This window comes from Rhizophagus irregularis, chromosome 25 (genome assembly GCF_026210795.1).
Source record: "Rhizophagus irregularis chromosome 25, complete sequence".
In the NCBI taxonomy this organism is placed as follows: Eukaryota; Fungi; Glomeromycota; class Glomeromycetes; order Glomerales; family Glomeraceae; genus Rhizophagus; species Rhizophagus irregularis.
The window spans coordinates 2,102,789-2,122,987 of record NC_089453.1 but is presented as its reverse complement, the minus strand read 5'-3'; the positions used below and the strand labels follow the sequence as shown (position 1 = coordinate 2,122,987).

The 20,199-nt window shown below is 26.0% G+C and overlaps 2 protein-coding genes across 2 annotated transcripts; both read left to right on the top strand.

The window, feature by feature from the left end:
• The first annotated feature begins 8,696 nt into the window (after nucleotides 1-8,696).
• On the top strand, nucleotides 8,697-10,151 carry OCT59_016928 (uncharacterized protein). Its single transcript, XM_066146019.1, has 6 exons — nucleotides 8,697-9,112; nucleotides 9,198-9,297; nucleotides 9,383-9,482; nucleotides 9,568-9,667; nucleotides 9,753-9,852; nucleotides 9,938-10,151. The coding sequence occupies exons 1-2, from the start codon at nucleotides 8,977-8,979 to the stop codon at nucleotides 9,284-9,286; spliced, it is 225 nt and encodes a 74-aa protein (XP_066003747.1). The 5' UTR covers nucleotides 8,697-8,976; the 3' UTR covers nucleotides 9,287-9,297; nucleotides 9,383-9,482; nucleotides 9,568-9,667; nucleotides 9,753-9,852; nucleotides 9,938-10,151.
• A 2,562-nt stretch (nucleotides 10,152-12,713) lies between these two features.
• OCT59_016927 (uncharacterized protein) lies at nucleotides 12,714-13,204 on the top strand (the record flags this gene model as incomplete). Its single annotated transcript, XM_066146017.1, has 3 exons — nucleotides 12,714-12,904; nucleotides 12,994-13,072; nucleotides 13,145-13,204. The coding sequence occupies 3 exons, from the start codon at nucleotides 12,714-12,716 to the stop codon at nucleotides 13,202-13,204; spliced, it is 330 nt and encodes a 109-aa protein (XP_066003746.1).
• Nucleotides 13,205-20,199: the final 6,995 nt, after the last annotated feature.

Genomic DNA, 20,199 nt, shown 5'->3' with positions numbered 1-20,199 from the left:
TTTTAACTAGAGCAGTTATGGTAAAATAAATGGCAAAAAATGTTTCTTTGACTAAAAAATGGCTTATGTTTCAAAAATTAAAAAGATCGGATTGGTGGTGGTTAAGAAATTTACTTTTTGAAAATCATAAATTTATGAATAAATTGTAATAAACCATCAATTTTAGCTGGATTTTAAGGATTTTCAATAGTGGATTTCTTAATAACTACCAATCCAATATTTCTGATTTTTTGAACATAAGCCAATTTTTAGTTAAAGAACCATTTTTTGCTGTTTATTTTACCACAAATGCTCTGATTAAAGAGTTAAGAATTTTGCCATTTTGAAAATTAACTATATTTGCAAATTTTACTATTAATTGCATGAAAAAAATACTTCTAAATAGTATTTTGCACTTTAAACTTTAAAATAGTTATAACTTTTATTATCAAAAACCTGATATTTTTATTTTTTTTATTAATTTTTAGGGTGGTCCAATACTTTTGGTAGGGAAGTGTACCTTCTCCTTTTATTTCTTTCTGTTTGAATTTACTAAAAATGTATAATTAATTTCGTAATTTTTTGACATACTTCATAATCGTTTATTTCATTTTCAATAAATTTAATATCATTACTAATATAACAGTAGTTTGTTGTATTATATTAATTGCTTTGGATATTCCGAAAAAGGTTAAAAAATTACTACATTATACGTTTGTGCGATTTTAAAGACTAACATAACTTACTTTAGTAGATAACTTTTCAAATATTTATGACGTTTCAGCGTAAACGTGTATTGTTTGAAAGATATTCCATATAAACATATTTTTAATTTTTACATTTTTTTCACTCGTAACTTCTACAGAATAATGTTACAGTCCATCCTATTATGGATATTGTTGATTTTTTTGATATTAAATACGAGAAAAATCAACTTTAATTGATTCTTCTTTTCCCAGAGTCGTTTTAAGCCAGAATTAAAATATAATGGAAATTCGTTGGCAATTTTTTTCGTTCAATTTCTTCCTCTTAGTTGTTTCATCCCTTGTAAAAAGTAAGAATCAGAATTGCGAGGGAATAGAAAAGTACATACAAAACGATTGAATATGAAACTAAAAAAATGGATAATAAGTTTCCACACAATAATCATTAAAAGGCTAACCAAGTTTTTTGAAGCTCCATATTGTGAAGTGATAGAATATCAGGTCTTATATGACGAGAAATAAGTTCTCTCTTCAAATAATGTGCTTGTAATGGCGATAAAATTAAAGCCTATTATTATAATAAAATTATTTTTTTTTTATTTATTTTTTTCTGTCAATATAGTACAACATTTAGGATCTTACGCCCATCTAATAATAGTAGCGTTACTCAATATTATGATAAAACTAGGGTAATTTGGTATTGTTAGTGAGTTATAATATAATTATTGCATTATTCAGTAATTATTTATATATATTTTAAGTAATATAATAGGGTTTATATTAAAAAGTTGATTTGTATTTTGTATATTTATCAAATAATAAATTTTATGGTTTATTTTGAGTTTATTAGTTTTATTAAAGAAATATTATATTTAATGATCAAAATGAATTAATCCTGTAACATGTTATATGGTAATAATATAAAGATAAATATAAATATAATAGTTTGTATTGATTTTAATAAAATATTAGATATGATGATAATGTTAAGTATACGTCAAGGTTGCATGGGATGATCTCCCTCCTGAATATTATCGAAAATTAATTGATAGTATGCCTCAGAGGGTCAATGCTGTTATTTTCGCGAATGGATATAGAATTAATTATTAAATTTTTGTAAAATTCAATAAAGGAAGGCGTAATGAACATGTTAAATTTTTATTTTCATTTTATAAAACATATAAAAATTTTTTAATTTTGAAAAGTGGCCGGATCATTTAGGCCACCATCTGTATGTAACATGATCTGTCCATGTTATTTGATTGGCGGTCGGGTCATATTATACACAATTCTTTATTGCTAATATAATTTTCCGGTTAATAAAATTTTAATCACTTTTTTTACAAAAAAACTTAGTTTGTATTAATAATAATTTTTCTATTCCCATCCTCTTGGAATGAATGATGCAGCTATCCAGTTATTTTCAGTTTTTGTAATTACAAATTTTTTTTAAATGAATATTATTCCTTTTTCAGTCAAAGCCAATTTTTTTTCCATCATTGTAATTTTTTTATTTATTTAGTGTTTTTAATAATTTTTTTATCACTATAAAAATTTGTTTTTAAATTTTCTATTAATAAAATAGTGGCAAAAAAAAAATAATAATAAAAATTGATATGAAAATATAGAAACATAATATGGATGAAATTATATTTATTTTGTAAAAGATATTTTGCGATGTGATTTTAACATGATTTATATAAAGAAAAAAACTCCATTAATCCATTTATATTTTGAAACAATAAAATGATATATCTTTTTTTTATACTGTATATTCATACTGTATGCTTATAAAAAAATAAAATCTCCATATTTTTTAATATTCCACATTTTAAAGTACTTAATTAAATTCATATATTTATTATTAAATTCAAATAATAGAATAGCATCTGTTTTTTAATACTAATATATTTCATTAATTTATAATGTTTCATACATTGCATTTATTTATTAAGTTTCATTTATTCACATTTATTGTTAACCTTTTGTATACATGCAATTTACTTTATATATACTGCCTATTATCAGAATAAGTATGTTAATTATGTAATCATTTATGAACTTAATAAATAAACGCGTTAAAAAAAGAATCAGAATAAGTAAAAATTGGCAAAAAATCGGATAGCCAATTTTTGGCTACATCTGTCCAATTTGTGACTTTTACAGCCGATTTCATAGATCGTTAGTGTATTACCAATATAAAAATGTAGATTCCATAATCCATATACAATTTTTTTGTATGGTAAAAAATAAAGAAAAATTTATATTGTAATATTAAATTTAATTTTAAATAATAATGCTTTATTAAGTAATATTAAATAAAAATTTAAATTTTAAAAATACATTAAAGAATGTAAATTTATTTGCAATTCAGTATAGTATGATCATAAAAAATATAAATTACTCCACTGCATTTTCATGAAAATTGGATTTTGACTGCTAAACAACTTTTAATTAATAAAAGAAGTCGATTTCCTTTGACCAAAATGTTCAAAATACGTTCTGAAGTGACAAAACGGAAAAAATAAAATTCGTGAATGAGTATCGTTGTGAAAAACGTGAATAACCCTTCAAGTATTAACTGTACCTTCATGAAAACTAATATTCAAACAGATTATAACTCGCTGAACAACTTTCAATTAATATAAGAAGTTGATTTACTTTGACTAAAGTGCCTAAAATACGCTCTGAAGTGACAAAACAGAAAAAATAAAATTCGTGAATGAGTACCGTTGTGAAAAACGTGAATAACTCTTCAAGTATTAACTGTACCTTCATGAAAATTAATATCCAGGCAGATTATGACCCGCTGAACACCTTTTAATTAATATAAGAAGTCGATTTACTTTGACTAAAGTGCTCAAAATACGCTCTGAAGTGACAAAACGGAAAAAATAAAATTCGTGAATGAGTACCGTTGTGAAAAACGTGAGTAACTCTTCAAGTATTAACTGTACCTTCGTGAAAATTAATATCCAAGTAGATTATCACCTGCTGAACAACATTCAATTAATATAAGAAGTCGATTTACTTTGACTAAAGTGCTCAAAATGCGCTCTGAAGTGACAAAACGGAAAAAATAAAATTCGTGAATGAGTACCGTTGTGAAAAACGTGAATAACTCTTCAAGTATTAACTGTACCTTCATGAAAACCAATATTCGAACAGATTATTACTCGCTGTACAACTTTCAATTAATATAAGAAGTCGATTTACTTTGACTAAAGTGCCGAAAATACGCTCTAAAGTGATAAAACAGAAAAAATAAAATTCCATTGTGAAAAACATGAATAACCCTTCAAGTATTAACTGTACCTTCATGAAAATTAATATCCAAGCAGATTTTGACCCGCCAAAAAACTTTCAATTAATATAAGAAGTCGATTTACTTTGACTAAACTGCCCAAAATACGCTCTGAAGGTAAAAAAAATTTGTAACTTAGTACTATCATGTAAAAATGTAAATAACTCCAAAAATATTAACTGTGCTTTCATGTAGATTAATATCTTAACAGCTTCAAACTTGCTGAACTACTTTTAATTAAAGAGCAAGATTTACTTTGGCCAAAATGCTCAAACCATAATTTGAAATATGTGTAAACAAACTATAATATTTGTTTATATTTAAATTCTGAGTTATTTAATTTAAATATGTTTGTGTTTATATTTAAGGAAAAAAAATAAAATTTTACTTCTATTTTATTAGGTTTTTGTAAATGAAAAGACAAAAAAATAATCAGCTGAAAAAATAAAAAAATTCTTTGTTAATAACCGTAATACATGATCACATGTTGCAATATTAAAATCGGAAATCCTATATTTAAATTGGTAATACGTATTACATATATGACTGATAGGCCAAATTATATCTCCTGCTATTACAATTGTAAAATAATATTAAAATTATGAATAAATTAAAAGTTTTTCTAATTTGAAAAATGCAAATCTTTCTGAATTACTCAAATTTTCAAATCTGTTTATTATAGTATAATCAATAGTTAATTTTCACTGCAAAATCTCCTAGGAATGGATAAATAAATACATATAAAATTTACTACCCAGTAAGGTTTTTTTGGATGGTTCTAACCTCTACTTATTATTTATTTTATTTATTTTATTTTTTTTATAGAGACATTGTCATAATACATGTATTATTTTAAAATTAACATTTTAAAAATTAAATTGAAAAACTATAATTTATTAATTAACAATAAAATGTTTTTTGTTAAAATTATTTAAAAATTTTTTAAATTATAGCGAAAATGCTACAACAGTAAATAATATTATAATAGCGAAATTGATCAGCAAACAAATGAAAACATGCAAATATTGAATGATGTCTCAATTTAACAGGTATTTTCAGTGGCACAAGAAGAGTTTTTGCGAAAAGTTGGCATTAGAAGTTTTTTTCATTGTCATTGACATTGACATTGACATTGACATTGACATTGACATTGACATTGACATTGACATTGACATTGACATTGTCACTGACATTGTCATTGTCATTGTCATTTACATAAAGTTATATAAGATTAATTTGAGAGTTTTTTACCAAAAAGGAAATTTTTTTATAAAAAGAGAAATGATTTTCAATTTCGAGGCAATTCAGCAGGTGTTTTAATAACAAATTGAGAAATGATTTCCATAGAAAATCTCGTGACAAAATTTATAATAAATTTAAAAATAAATGATCAACAAATGATCAACAAAATTGTTACTAGTTTTATAAAAAACGCCCAATAATATCTTTTTATTGTTTTAAATTCAAATTAAAATCCGTCATATTGGTTGTATATCATTGTTTTTTATAAAAGGACCTTTCTTTTTGTCCGTAACACATTATCACACTTACTAAATTTTTCGACTAAGCCGTTCTCAAGAATCCCCTTCAATTTGATATCATTGTGCTCAAGTATCAACAATAAATGACGAATTATAAACTTGAGCATGTCTTTTTCATAGTTTGACATAAATTTTGAACAACGGATTTTTTTATGATAATAGTAACTTAAGTAAAATTAAAAGGAATTAAAATTTCTTAAAACCTCTATTGAAAAAAAACTTATTGGCAACTTATTTTTATTTTTATTTTTATTAATGGGTTCCAGTTAGAAACCTAACATGGACGCAATTATAAGTAGAAAATTACATATAAGTCAAAATTGACAAAAATACTAACTAAACTACACGCGAAAATAATCTACTCAAACCGGTGGGCAATTAACAGGAAGAAGGTATAATGTGAGATACTAAAATTAGACCCCACGACACAAAAACCCAGATAACGCCACTGCCTCCCATACTCTCGCCTAGGTAAACCTAAGTTTTGGTAAGTTGAAGCCCGTACCCCGCAGATTATCAAACTGAACCGCCAGCCTCTGGTTGGAAAAATCCCCCCACACTGGTCGATAAAAATAAATTCTCCAAGTGACTATATTACCAGAGTTAACAAACTACCTAAGAGTAAACTAAAGGGGAACTTTTTAGTGTCATGCAATCCCCGAAAGGACACCCACCTCATTTCGAACGATCCCTCCAATCTAAACTAAACCGCAGTAAAAACTCATGATAGTCCAAACATGTGCCACCTTGACCTCACCTGACCAAAAACTGATCACCAAGATCTGCACCCCCTTAAATTACACCCAACTCTCTCAAAAGAAAAGATCTACAAACCACCTGATGTCGATCAATTTTGGGATACCCCCCTACCCTCCAGAAAAACTCCAAAAAGCAGAAGGCAAAAAAGAAAGACGAGAAAAATTCACCAAAAAAATAAGAAAAATTCATAACCCTAGGAAAACCAACCCAAAGGAGTAAAAACCTAGGTAAAGAGGGAAATTTCACCAAACTATCACCAGGAACAACCCCTTATTATTAAGAAAGCGAACTTTCACCACTGAGCGAAATGGAAATTTCTTCCTTCCAGCTTGGAATTTATTGGCAACTTATTTTAAAACAATAAAAAGATATTATTGGGCGTTTTTTATAAAACTAGTAACAATTTTGTTGATCATTTGTTGATACTTTTATTTTTAAATTTATTATAAATTTTGTCACGAGATTTTCTATGGAAATCATTTCTCAATTTGTTATTAAAACACCTGCTGAATTGCCTCGAAATTGAAAATCATTTCTCTTTTTATAAAAAAATTTCCTTTTTGGTAAAAAACTCTCAAATTAATCTTATATAACTTTATGTAAATGACAATGACAATGTCAGGGATCATCGTACTTTCTCTCCTGTTGGGCTCTGCCCATTTTTTCCCAAGAAGACATGGATGAAAAATATGAGGATTTTTTGCCTTGAGTGATAGTAAAAGGACTTTTCGACGTTATATGAAGTTGTTACCGAGGTCTTTAGTTTTGCCCGAACTCCTTACGGCTTATATTGAGTTAAGACCGTTATCATGAGTCTTGGAGTTACCAATAATACTGTAAGATGGCAGTTCCATACGAACGTTCTCCTGGGCTTTCTGAAAGGTTGAAAAGTAGTGCATTTTGGTTCCTACGCCTTTAAAGTCTAACTGGCCAAGTGGTTCGCAGGCCGGACCGGTATTTCTTGGAAAAAGCTCCTGACCAACGTATTTCTTGCTAGTTGATGTTGTTAACGGGGGAGTTAGTCTTCTAAAATAAGGAGACGGAGTTGAGGTGTATGTTTGGTGATTTTTACTCAGGTTTTTCTCATTGCACTTCGAGTTTTCCTGAGGTTTATATTTTTTTTTTTTTTGTTTTTCTTGGTCGCTTTTTTCGGTGTAACCTTATTTTCTTTGGGGGGTGGGGGGATACTGGAAATTTGATCGTCATGGTGGCTTGGTGTTACAATTTCAAAATCGATGATCACTCGGGTGATAAGGGGAGTGACAGGTTGGGTACCGCAGTTTTTGTAGTATGCCGATCAAGGTGGTCACATGTTGGACTATTATTGGATTGACTTATCTAGGTAGATCTAGGTCCATGGAGGTCCTTGTGAAATAGGTTTGTTATCCATAGTATGTAGTCAAATAGGGGATATATTTTACCTTGGTGCACTTTTTTGTTTGTTTTCATTCTTTTAGTTATAGTTTTCTTTCCTGTTCGCCCCTTTTTGGGGTTGATTTTTTTTCCTTTTAAATCGAATTTTTTTGAGCAGGCAGGCTTCTAGGTTTTTAACTCTTTTGGCTAGCCTTGTAGCTTTCTTTGTGTAGTAGGTTATCCTCGAAACTGTTGTAAAGTTACTCTTTCGTACCATTAACTTAATAAAATCCTTGATTGGCTCAAAAAAAAAAAAAAAAAAAATGACAATGACAATGTCAATGTCAATGTCAATGTCAATGTCAATGTCAATGACAATGACAATGAAAAAAACTTCTAATGCCAACTTTTCACAAAAACTCTTCCTGTGCCACTGAAAATACCTGTTAAATTGAGACATCATTCAATATTTGCATGTTTTCATTTGTTTGCTGATCAATTTCGCTATTATAATATTATTTACTGTTGTAGCATTTTCGCTATAATTTAAAAAATTTTTAAATAATTTTAACAAAAAACATTTTATTGTTAATTAATAAATTATAGTTTTTCAATTTAATTTTTAAAATGTTAATTTTAAAATAATACATGTATTATGACAATTTCTCTCTATAAAAAAAATAAAATAAATAAAATAAATAATAAGTAGAGGTTAGAACCATCCAAAAAAACCTTACTGGGTAGTAAATTTTATATGTATTTATTTATCCATTCCTAGGAGATTTTGCAGTGAAAATTAACTATTGATTATACTATAATAAACAGATTTGAAAATTTGAGTAATTCAGAAAGATTTGCATTTTTCAAATTAAAAAAACTTTTAATTTATTCATAATTTTAATATTATTTTACAATTGTAATAGCAGGAGATATATCGGTCATATATGTAATACGTATTACCAATTTAAATATAGGATTTCCGATTTTAATATTGCAACATGTGATCATGTATTACGGTTATTAACAAAGAATTTTTTTATTTTTTCAGCTGATTATTTTTTTGTCTTTTCATTTACAAAAACCTAATAAAATAGAAGTAAAATTTTATTTTTTTTCCTTAAATATAAACACAAACATATTTAAATTAAATAACTCAGAATTTAAATATAAACAAATATTATAGTTTGTTTACACATATTTCAAATTATGGTTTGAGCATTTTGGCCAAAGTAAATCTTGCTCTTTAATTAAAAGTAGTTCAGCAAGTTTGAAGCTGTTAAGATATTAATCTACATGAAAGTACAGTTAATATTTTTGGAGTTATTTACATTTTTACATGATAGTACTAAATTACAAATTTTTTTTACCTTCAGAGCGTATTTTGGGCAGTTTAGTCAAAGTAAATCGACTTCTTATATTAATTGAAAGTTTTTGGCGGGTCAAAATCTGCTTGGATATTAATTTTCATGAAGGTACAGTTAATACTTGAAGAGTTATTCACGTTTTTCACAACGGTACTCATTCACGAATTTTATTTTTTCCGTTTTGTCACTTCAGAGCGTATTTTGAGCATTTTAGTCAAAGTAAATCGACTTCTTATATTAATTGAATGTTGTTCAGCAGGTGATAATCTACTTGGATATTAATTTTCACGAAGGTACAGTTAATACTTGAAGAGTTATTCACGTTTTTCACAACGATACTCATTCACGAATTTTATTTTTTCCGTTTTGTCACTTCAGAGCGTATTTTGAGCACTTTAGTCAAAGTAAATCGACTTCTTATATTAATTGAAAGTTGTTCAGCGGGTCATAATCTGCCTGGATATTAATTTTCATGAAGGTACAGTTAATACTTGAAGGGTTATTCACGTTTTTCACAACGGTACTCATTCACGAATTTTATTTTTTCTGTTTTGTCACTTCAGAGCGTATTTTAGGCACTTTAATCAAAGTAAATCAACTTCTTATATTAATTGAAAGTTGTTCAGCGAGTTATAATCTGTTTGAATATTAGTTTTCATGAAGGTACAGTTAATACTTGAAGGGTTATTCACGTTTTTCACAACGATACTCATTCACGAATTTTATTTTTTCCGTTTTGTCACTTCAGAGCGTATTTTGAGCATTTTAGTCAAAGTAAATTGACTTCTTATATTAATTGAAAGTTTTTCAGTGGGTCATAATCTGCTTGGATATTAATTTTCATGAAGGTACAGTTAATACTTGAAGGGTTATTCACGTTTTTCACAACGGTACTCATTCATGAATTTTATTTTTTCTGTTTTGTCACTTCAGAACGTATTTTGAACATTTTTTTCAAAGGAAATCGACTTCTTTTATTAATTAAAAGTTGTTTAGCAGTCAAAATCCAATTTTCATGAAAATGCAGTGGAGTAATTTATATTTTTTATGATCATACTATACTGAATTGCAAATAAATTTACATTCTTTAATGTATTTTTAAAATTTAAATTTTTATTTAATATTACTTAATAAAGCATTATTATTTAAAATTAAATTTAATATTACAATATAAATTTTTCTTTATTTTTTACCATACAAAAAAATTGTATATGGATTATGGAATCTACATTTTTATATTGGTAATACACTAACGATCTATGAAATCGGCTGTAAAAGTCACAAATTGGACAGATGTAGCCAAAAATTGGCTATCCGATTTTTTGCCAATTTTTACTTATTCTGATTCTTTTTTTAACGCGTTTATTTATTAAGTTCATAAATGATTACATAATTAACATACTTATTCTGATAATAGGCAGTATATATAAAGTAAATTGCATGTATACAAAAGGTTAACAATAAATGTGAATAAATGAAACTTAATAAATAAATGCAATGTATGAAACATTATAAATTAATGAAATATATTAGTATTAAAAAACAGATGCTATTCTATTATTTGAATTTAATAATAAATATATGAATTTAATTAAGTACTTTAAAATGTGGAATATTAAAAAATATGGAGATTTTATTTTTTTATAAGCATACAGTATGAATATACAGTATAAAAAAAAGATATATCATTTTATTGTTTCAAAATATAAATGGATTAATGGAGTTTTTTTCTTTATATAAATCATGTTAAAATCACATCGCAAAATATCTTTTACAAAATAAATATAATTTCGTCCATATTATGTTTTTATATTTTCATATCAATTTTTATTATTTTTTTTTTTGCCACTATTTTATTAATAGAAAATTTAAAAACAAATTTTTATAGTGATAAAAAAATTATTAAAAACACTAAATAAATAAAAGAATTACAATGATGGAAAAAAAATTGGCTTTGACTGAAAAAGGAATAATATTCATTTAAAAAAAATTTGTAATTACAAAAACTGAAAATAACTGGATAGCTGCATCATTCATTCCAAGAGGATGGGAATAGAAAAATTATTATTAATACAAACTAAGTTTTTTTGTAAAAAAAGTGATTAAAATTTCATTAACCAGAAAATTATATTAGCAATAAAGAATTGTGTATAATATGACCCGACCGCCAATCAAATAACATGGACAGATCATGTTACATACAGATGGTGGCCTAAATGATCCGGCCACTTTTCAAAATTAAAAAATTTTTATATGTTTTATAAAATGAAAATAAAAATTTAACATGTTCATTACGCCTTCCTTTATTGATTTTTACAAAAATTTAATAATTAATTCTATATCCATTCGCGAAAATAACAGCATTGACCCTCTGAGGCATACTATCAATTAATTTTTGATAATATTCAGGAGGGAGATCATCCCATGCAACCTTGACGTATACTTAACATTATCATCATATCTAATATTTTATTAAAATCAATACAAACTATTATATTTATATTTATCTTTATATTATTACCATTTAACATGTTACAGGATTAATTCATTTTGATCATTAAATATAATATTTCTTTAATAAAACTAATAAACTCAAAATAAACCATAAAATTTATTATTTGATAAATATACAAAATACAAATCAACTTTTTAATATAAACCCTATTATATTACTTAAAATATATATAAATAATTACTGAATAATGCAATAATTATATTATAACTCACTAACAATACCAAATTACCCTAGTTTGTTATTAAAAATAAATAAGTTGAAATGATTTTCTATCAATTGAAGATCATTGGAGAAAAAGGTAGTTTTTAGCACGCTTGTTCATCAAAATAGGAAACTCATTGAACTCTGATTAGACTTTTTGCGATATCATTAAAAAAAAAATTTTTATTTCATTTTTTTTTTAATTTTTTTATGTTTCCATTTTTTTTTATATTTTTTTTTATACTTTCATTTTTTTTTATAATTATTTTTTTTTCCTTATTTTTTTCCTTTTTATTTGCAATCATGCTAATTGTTTTCCACCTAATATTACTGCTCAAGAGCTTTTAAAATACAAGTTAATTCCAAACCCTTTCATAATATATAGAATAGCGTTGAAAATAGAATGTAAATCAAAAAATATTACTATTGAATGAAAGTTTGTTTCTAATATTGCAAGTAATTTATGGAAATCAGAACCTGCTAGTGTTAAAAATACTTATAAAGAAATAGAAAATGGGACCTTTAACGTTCCTGTATCTAATTCAATCTTCAGTATTTCAGATACTCCAACAAGTAATAAACAACAAATCTCTGAAGATATTGTAAGTGAACTTAGACGATTATATTATCAAGGAAACGTCACGTCATTGGGAAGAGTCTACGAGGTACAAGCCACGAGAAAGGGGTTTTTTGAAGTAAAAGAATACATAGTCTAAACACCACTGCCAAACTTGCCATAGGCTCATAGCAAAGCAGTAAAAAAAGAACATTGCATAAAACACAAGTGGGACTGCTCTGGTATAGAGCATAGGCCAAGGTTATATGTCATATTATGGAATGAATGTTGTAAAAGGTGTAAAAGCACTGTGTATGAGGATGATGAACACATACAAGAAATTTCTATCAAACATATAATAAGAAAACTAAGAAAGCTGCAATACTCCAGAACCAATGTCCAAATGGCAATTATCAGCAATTGATTAAAAATAAATCATGATAACTCCTTACATGATGCAGCAGCTAGCTGAGAAAGAAAACTCTGAACAAATAAGCTCAGAGATGACGCCTACCAAAGAAATGAGTGAAGCTACTGATGATAATAATGGTTACGAAAAATTAGTAAGTCAAAGTTATTATTTGGTATATAATGATTTTAACATGAATGGGTATGCAAATACTGGAAGGTAATTTACCTCCTTAGTTTTTAATTTTTTATGTAAAATTTATATTTTTAAAATGGCCATAATAGTGAATATGCTATGAAATAAGACAGAAGATGTCTGATTTGTGGTGTAATTCAAAAGTGCTTAGTGTGTAGCAGAGACTCGTCAAATCCAAAAGAAAGACTAGTGGTTTGTATCCAATCTTCTTAATTTTCTTTATTTGTTGAGTTTACATACTGATTGGACAAATTTAATTTCTAGATTTTGGCAGGAGGTGAAATAATTATTATATTTTTTGTTAATATTTTTTTATTGTGCTAAATCTGAGAATGTACATGATCAACAATCTAACGTTTCTTTTCGTTATTCTTTTTATAGGACGCGTAAGAGGACGCCGGCTTGTTCACGAAACTGGACTTTAAAGTAAAAAACGGGGAAAGGGGGAATGAAGTGGTCAAAGCAAGCCCAATTATTTGTTAATAACCTAAAACTAATACTATGGTTGTTTAATGTTAGATTGTTGTGTAATATAAGTTATTTACATAATACAATTAATAAATTAAATATGCACAATAAAATATTCTTTTCTTATTTAATGAACTTTTAAAAAACTTCTCAAAGTTTAAAGAATATAAAATGTAAATGATTACTCTTTCTGAAAATTATTTGTAGACGTAAAACCTATTTTAGAATACTGTATATATTATTTGAGATTTTATGATAATTCAATATTTTGATTCTGAATTCATACAATTTTTTATTTTAAAAAAAAAAATTTTATAAATGAAAATGTATAATATCATTAAGATGCTTTAAAAATATTATATTAATCAAAATAATGGTGTCATTAATAAAATTAGTATATTTTATAGTTTAAAATATTTTATTTTTTTTTTCATTAAGGAAATTAACAAGAATTACTACTCATTGTAATTATTTAAGGCGCTGAAATGACATGAAATTTAAATTTTCATGTCTGAGCCAATAATAATAATCTGAGTTAGACCAAATTCAATTTTGACCTTTATTTTACATATTCCAGTTTATGTATGAAAAAATCTTCATTTACATTGTACGATTTGTATCTATATTTCCATATCTTTGGCAATAGACTTTACAATGAATACTTTCTATAAAATTTTTTCTTTCTTTTTATGCAAAAAAAATTATTTCCCAAAATTAAAAATTAATGTTTAAAATTAAATTATAAATAATTTATTAAAATAATTGACAAAACATCAAGTTTCAATCTTTAAATTTTATAAATAAATATATTCACTATTTAAAAAATAAAATAAAATAAAATAAAAAAGTATAATTGAATTAATTGAATTCATATTTCTACTTTTTAATTACTTGAAATACTTCATAATTATCTACTGAAAACTTTGAAGTTGGAATACCTATATCAGGATAAAGAATAGCATTATAATCTTCATTAGCCCATTCATTATTACCATTACAATAAAAATAACCCATTTGTGGACCTTGACTATTATAACAAGAAATAGCATTATTTGGATTTTTAACATAACCTAAGTTTGCAGTAGAAATATTTTTTCCATCAGTAAAATTAAACATAAAACTATCTGTAGTAGTTTTCCGACCTGCTCCATCCCAATCAAGTGGATTATATCCTCCAATTAATTGTGTTGAATCTTGAATTTTTGCTACCCAAATAGTAGCTCCTTTATTATTACATTTTCTATGAAATGATTCAGCATCAAATCCATCCCGACCTGAATGATATAATAATTTGAAATAATAAGGAATATTTTTATTATTATAATGTGAAGAATCTTTTTTATCAATCCATGAAGCAAAAAGAGGAGTATGATTCGATTGAATTAAGGTTGAATTAAGTTTATATTTTGAATTTAATTTTCTTGATGGTGCCACACTTGTTTTGGGTTTAATATTAGGAACAATATGAAATTCCAAAAGTTCATGAATTAAATCTACTGGTAAGATGTCTTTGTAAATATAAACCTTGTAAAGGAAATCTTTAGGTTCAATATCATAAAATCTAATAAATGGAATGAATCTACGTAATAACCTTTCAATCTTTATAAAATCATCTTTACTCCATTTAGTTGGATCATTCTCCACATTTTGTTGAGCAAAGCACCATTTCATTAACCCTTCCCAAACTTTGATTTCACCCATACTTAAATCATCCCTTTTTAATAATAATTCCAATAAAGATGCTTTTAAATTAATAAATTTATCAGATTTAAATAAAATTTTAGGTTCTTCACAAATTTTTTCAAGATAAAAATTCCATAAATCTATAAATGTCTCATGTTGATAAACAGTTTCAAGAATACCAGTTGGATTTTGATGTAAAAATTCAGTTTGATGTTCAATTAAATATTCTTGAATATAAGAAATCAATGGAATGATATTAAGTTCATCAACGGCTATCAATAATTTCAATACATCCGGTCCTTGTAAATTTTCCAATTCAATTTTTCCGCAATAAATAAACCTAAAAAAAATATATAAATAATTTAATAATTATTGATTTGAAATTTTTAAAATTTTATTTAACATACGTTTTGTTTTGTTACCTAAGAATGATTTCAATTAAGTGAGGCGAAACATTTGGTTTCTTTAAAATAAATTTTCCATCCTTTTTTTCTGCCCATTCAGTTGAGAATGCTGTACGAAAATATTCTGACCTAATACATAAAATATTCGAATGAGCATGGATTTCTTTAATGTTTGGTTCTTCTCCTGCGTAAATAATGACGTCATATCCTATTTCAGTCTCAAAAAGTTTTTCATAATCATGAGATAACTCGGACCAAAATTTTGAAGACATTTTAAAAAACAGTACGTTTAAGTTTAAAAAAAAAAATTTTTGTCATATGATTGGGAGAAAAAAATTAACCTTAAATGTGATCGACTTGATCGACTTGTCATGTGAATGACTGCGTGGCTTCAATTAACTGCGGATTCACTGTTTAAATATAATAAACGAAACAATAAACGATAATCAACTTAAACAGCTCAATTAACAACAAATGTGTTCTTCAACAACTTTGTTTTATTAATTAAATCATTCTCAAATTTTATAAACATACAAATTATTTATACATTTTTATTTTTTAATTACTTGAAATACTTCATAATATTCTACTTTAAAATTAGGAATATCTGAAGTATTTGGAATACCAATATCAGGATAGCAAGTAGCATTATCATCATAATTAACCCACTTATTATCATCTTGACATATTAAAACACCCATTTGTGGACCTTGAGAATCGACACAATAAATAGCACTATCTGGATCATTAACATAACCTAATTTCGCAGTAGAAATATTTTTTCCATCTGTAAAATTAAATAAAAAACTATCTCTAGTGGATTTTCCAAACGTTATTCCCATTCCAATCAAGTGGATTATATCCTCCAATTAATTGTGTCGAATCTTGAATTTTTGCTACCCAAACAGTAGCTCCTTTATTGTTACATTTTCTATGAAATGATGCAGCATTAAATCCATCCCGACCCGAATGATATAATAATTTGAAATCATAGGGAATATTTTTATTATTGTAATGCGAAGAACCTTTTCTATCAATCCATGAAGCAAAAAGAGGAATATGGTTTGATTGAATTAGGGTTGAATCAATTTCAAAATTTAAATTTGGTTTTCTTGATGGAGTTATACTCGTTTTAAGCTTCGTATTAGGAACTATATGAAATTCTAAAAGATCATGAATTAAATCTTTAGGTAAGACGTCTCTATAATTATAAACTTTATAAAAGAAATCTGTAGGTTCGATATCATAAAATCTAATTAATGGAATAAACCTATATAATGATCTCTCAACTTTTGTAATATCATCCTTATTCCATTTTGTTGGATCATTTTCCATATTCTCTTGAGAAAAACTCCATTTCAATAAACTTTCCCAAATTTCGATTTCATTCATATTTAAATCATCTCTTTTTAATAATAATTCTAATAAAGGTTCTTTTAAATTAACAAATTTATCAGAATCAAATAAAATTTTAGGTTCCTTACAAATCGTTTCGAGACAAAAATTCCATAAATCTGTAAATGATTCGTGTTGATGAATAGTTTCAAGTATACCAGTTGGTTTTTGATACAAAAATTTGGCTTGATGTTTAACTAAATATCCTTGAATATGAGAAATTAATTGTTGAATATTGAGTTCATCTACGGCTAACAAATAATTCCAAAACATCTGATCCTTGCAGATTTTTCAATTCAATTTTTCCACAATAAATAAACCTAAAATATGATTAAATAATTATTAATTTGACATTTTCATTTTTTAATAAATTTTAAAATTTAATAATATACGTTTTTTTCTTTACCTGAGAATAATGTTGAATAAGTGAGGCGAAATATTTGGCTTTCTGTAAATAAACTTTCCATCTTTCTTTTCTGCCCATTTATTAGAAAATGCAGAACGAAAATATCCAGATCTAATAAATAAAATATTTGAATGAGCATGAAATTCCTTAATATTTGGTCCTTCTCCTGCGTAAATAATAACGTCATATCCTACTTCAGATTCAAAGAGTTTTTCGTAATCATCGGATAATTTCGAGCAAAAATTTGAAGACATTTGTACGTTTATTTCTTAAGGTTAAGGGTAAAAAAAGTTGATATACGATTGAAACAATTTTAAATATTATTTTCGGTGATCAACGTGTCATATGTGAGACTTTTTATTATGAATAAAAAATATACCTACGAATCACATTTGGATTTTCTCATTATGAATGAATGAATATACGAGGATGTCATGCTTCATGTGAATCACAGTGCCTGAATTTCGAGGGCTCCACCCTAAATGGGATGGATCGTAGCGTTTAAATAGGTTGATCTCCTCAATTATTCATTTCAATGGTTATTGCAACCTTGTTCAATGTATCACCACTTTCCCTAACGCATATAAAAGAAAGTAACAACTACATCATTTATAACAAAAGAAAATATCACTGGTTTAGCAGTTGTTTGACTTGATTCAACAATAAATAAATTACAAATATTTCGCTTCATATTAATTAAAATTTATGAAGTTTCATGGAAAATTACCAATAAATTCTCATTTACGATGTTTCACGCCGCGCATTTCTGATACTTTCTATAAACTTATCTGGTTGCGTCATCGAAATATTGTATTCATCAATTTTAATCACGTTGGAAAGATAAAAAAAGAGAGAGAATAACTGTCGTAACTCAGGTTTAATACAAAGGGAATGAAAAATGCAAATTGAATATAAAAAAAAGAAAGAAAAAAAGAATTAATAAAACGTGAGTAATAATAATCGAAAAGAACATGTATATTGGGAAAATAAAGATATATTATAGATAGGGATTTGAAAACGATTTTTTTATATATATGGAGGTTACAATAGTAATAAATATCAGATCACGTGAAATTTATAATCTAACTTTATTAAAAGTTTATTCTCCTTTATTATATAAGTAATGTGCGAATCACTCTAGTTCTTTTTTGGTTAAAAAAAAAAGCCAAACCAAGTTTGGTTAATAAAAAAAATTCCGTATTAAGATCGGCACTTTGTCATCCTTTTGTGGCATTATGTAATTTTAAATGGATTTATTTTAAAAATTTGTGTAATGGGATTTACCAAAAAATTGTGCCGATCCTTAGACGTACTGTATTGACGATTCATTATTCTTAGTATTCTTCAGAAAAATTAATTGTAAGAAAATTTTAGGTAATATTGAATTTTTTAGATTACTTTATGTAAAGTAAATATGAAAAAATAAATAGTATATTCGATGACGTTATTTAAGTTTTTATGAAAGACTGTTCATATTATATTCGAATTTAATAATGTTCATCAATGAAATATTTTAAAAATTATCTTGTTTTCCTTTATTAACATTTCGTTTAAAAAATGAAAATTCATTGTCATTAATAAATTCTATAAAATCAAATGATAAAACACAATTTTATTTTGAGTTTTTATTAGTGATCTTGGATTATGTTGATAATAAAATGATGTATTTACTTAAGTGGACCACATAATTATTATGTTTTCATCTTTATGCAAAGGTATGAGACTTAATAAGTTTATAAGTTTTTAAAACTTTAAATAACACCATATTATTTAACTTAAACACATTTGATTACTGTATAAAATATTGCAAGTACATTTTACGCGCTTCACATATGAAGATCACAAAATTGCCTTATTGCTGTATTGGTTATCTAAAAATCATTCAAATATGGAAAATATTAATATCAATGACATTATTCCCATAAATTCTGTAATGACGATCTCCATAGTGATAATACTATACTTTGTAATAGTATTTATTCAGTAAATATTAGTGATCTTGATTTATGTAGACCAGTTAATCAACCAAATATAAAAAATGAAATATACGGAGTTCGGCACCAGAAGTTTTACGTGGTAAACCATTCAACATGATGTCTATCATAATTACCATAGTACTACATAGTAGTAAATTTTATTTATGATAGTGTATTTACTGATTTTCTGGGTGAATTTTTAATTTTTTATAACCATTTTTAGTTAATTTAATGATTTTGGGTTAATTTTATTTTTATCATTTAATAATCACATGGTGTTTGTTAATAAGCGGTTATAAAAAATTAAAGATTGATCAAATTTAGTCCGTTCCAAATTAATAATTAGTTTAACGTTCTCTTTTTTGAAAAATTTAGGCATAAATTTATGTCATGTGACTTCATATGAAATCATGTGATTTAATAGTTGATGATCGCGTCTTCATAAAAAAATGTGTACTACATAATCTGATTTATATTTTAATCTTTTTTTTTTATTTTATCGTTGCCATTTACGAGAAAGTTACAAGATGCGCTATAGATATTGAAGAAAATAAAATAAAAATTTTGAAGACCCTCTAAATGAAATTCGGGTTATATAGTCGATGACCGAAAATATCTGTACAGTTTTATAATCCAATAACAAACCATTGGGTTAGTATTAAAAACTTAGTATGTAAAAGTTTTGAACCATGCCAAGTTAAGTATATTTTAAAAGATTTAGATGATATTGAACCTGATGATTCATTACAGAATCAATCGCATGTTAATCCTTTGTGGTAAATAGTAAGAAATATTATCTTCCAATATCGCACAAATCATCAACAAGACGAGACAATGACATATTACGGATTTTATAACAAATGCATAAAAGCTCCCGTAGTACAATACCATAGTTTATGAACTTCACTATGATTGAATCCTTTGCATTATAAAAATTCAAGAAGTTCTATACATTTTAATTTTGATATAAATGATAAATTAATATCA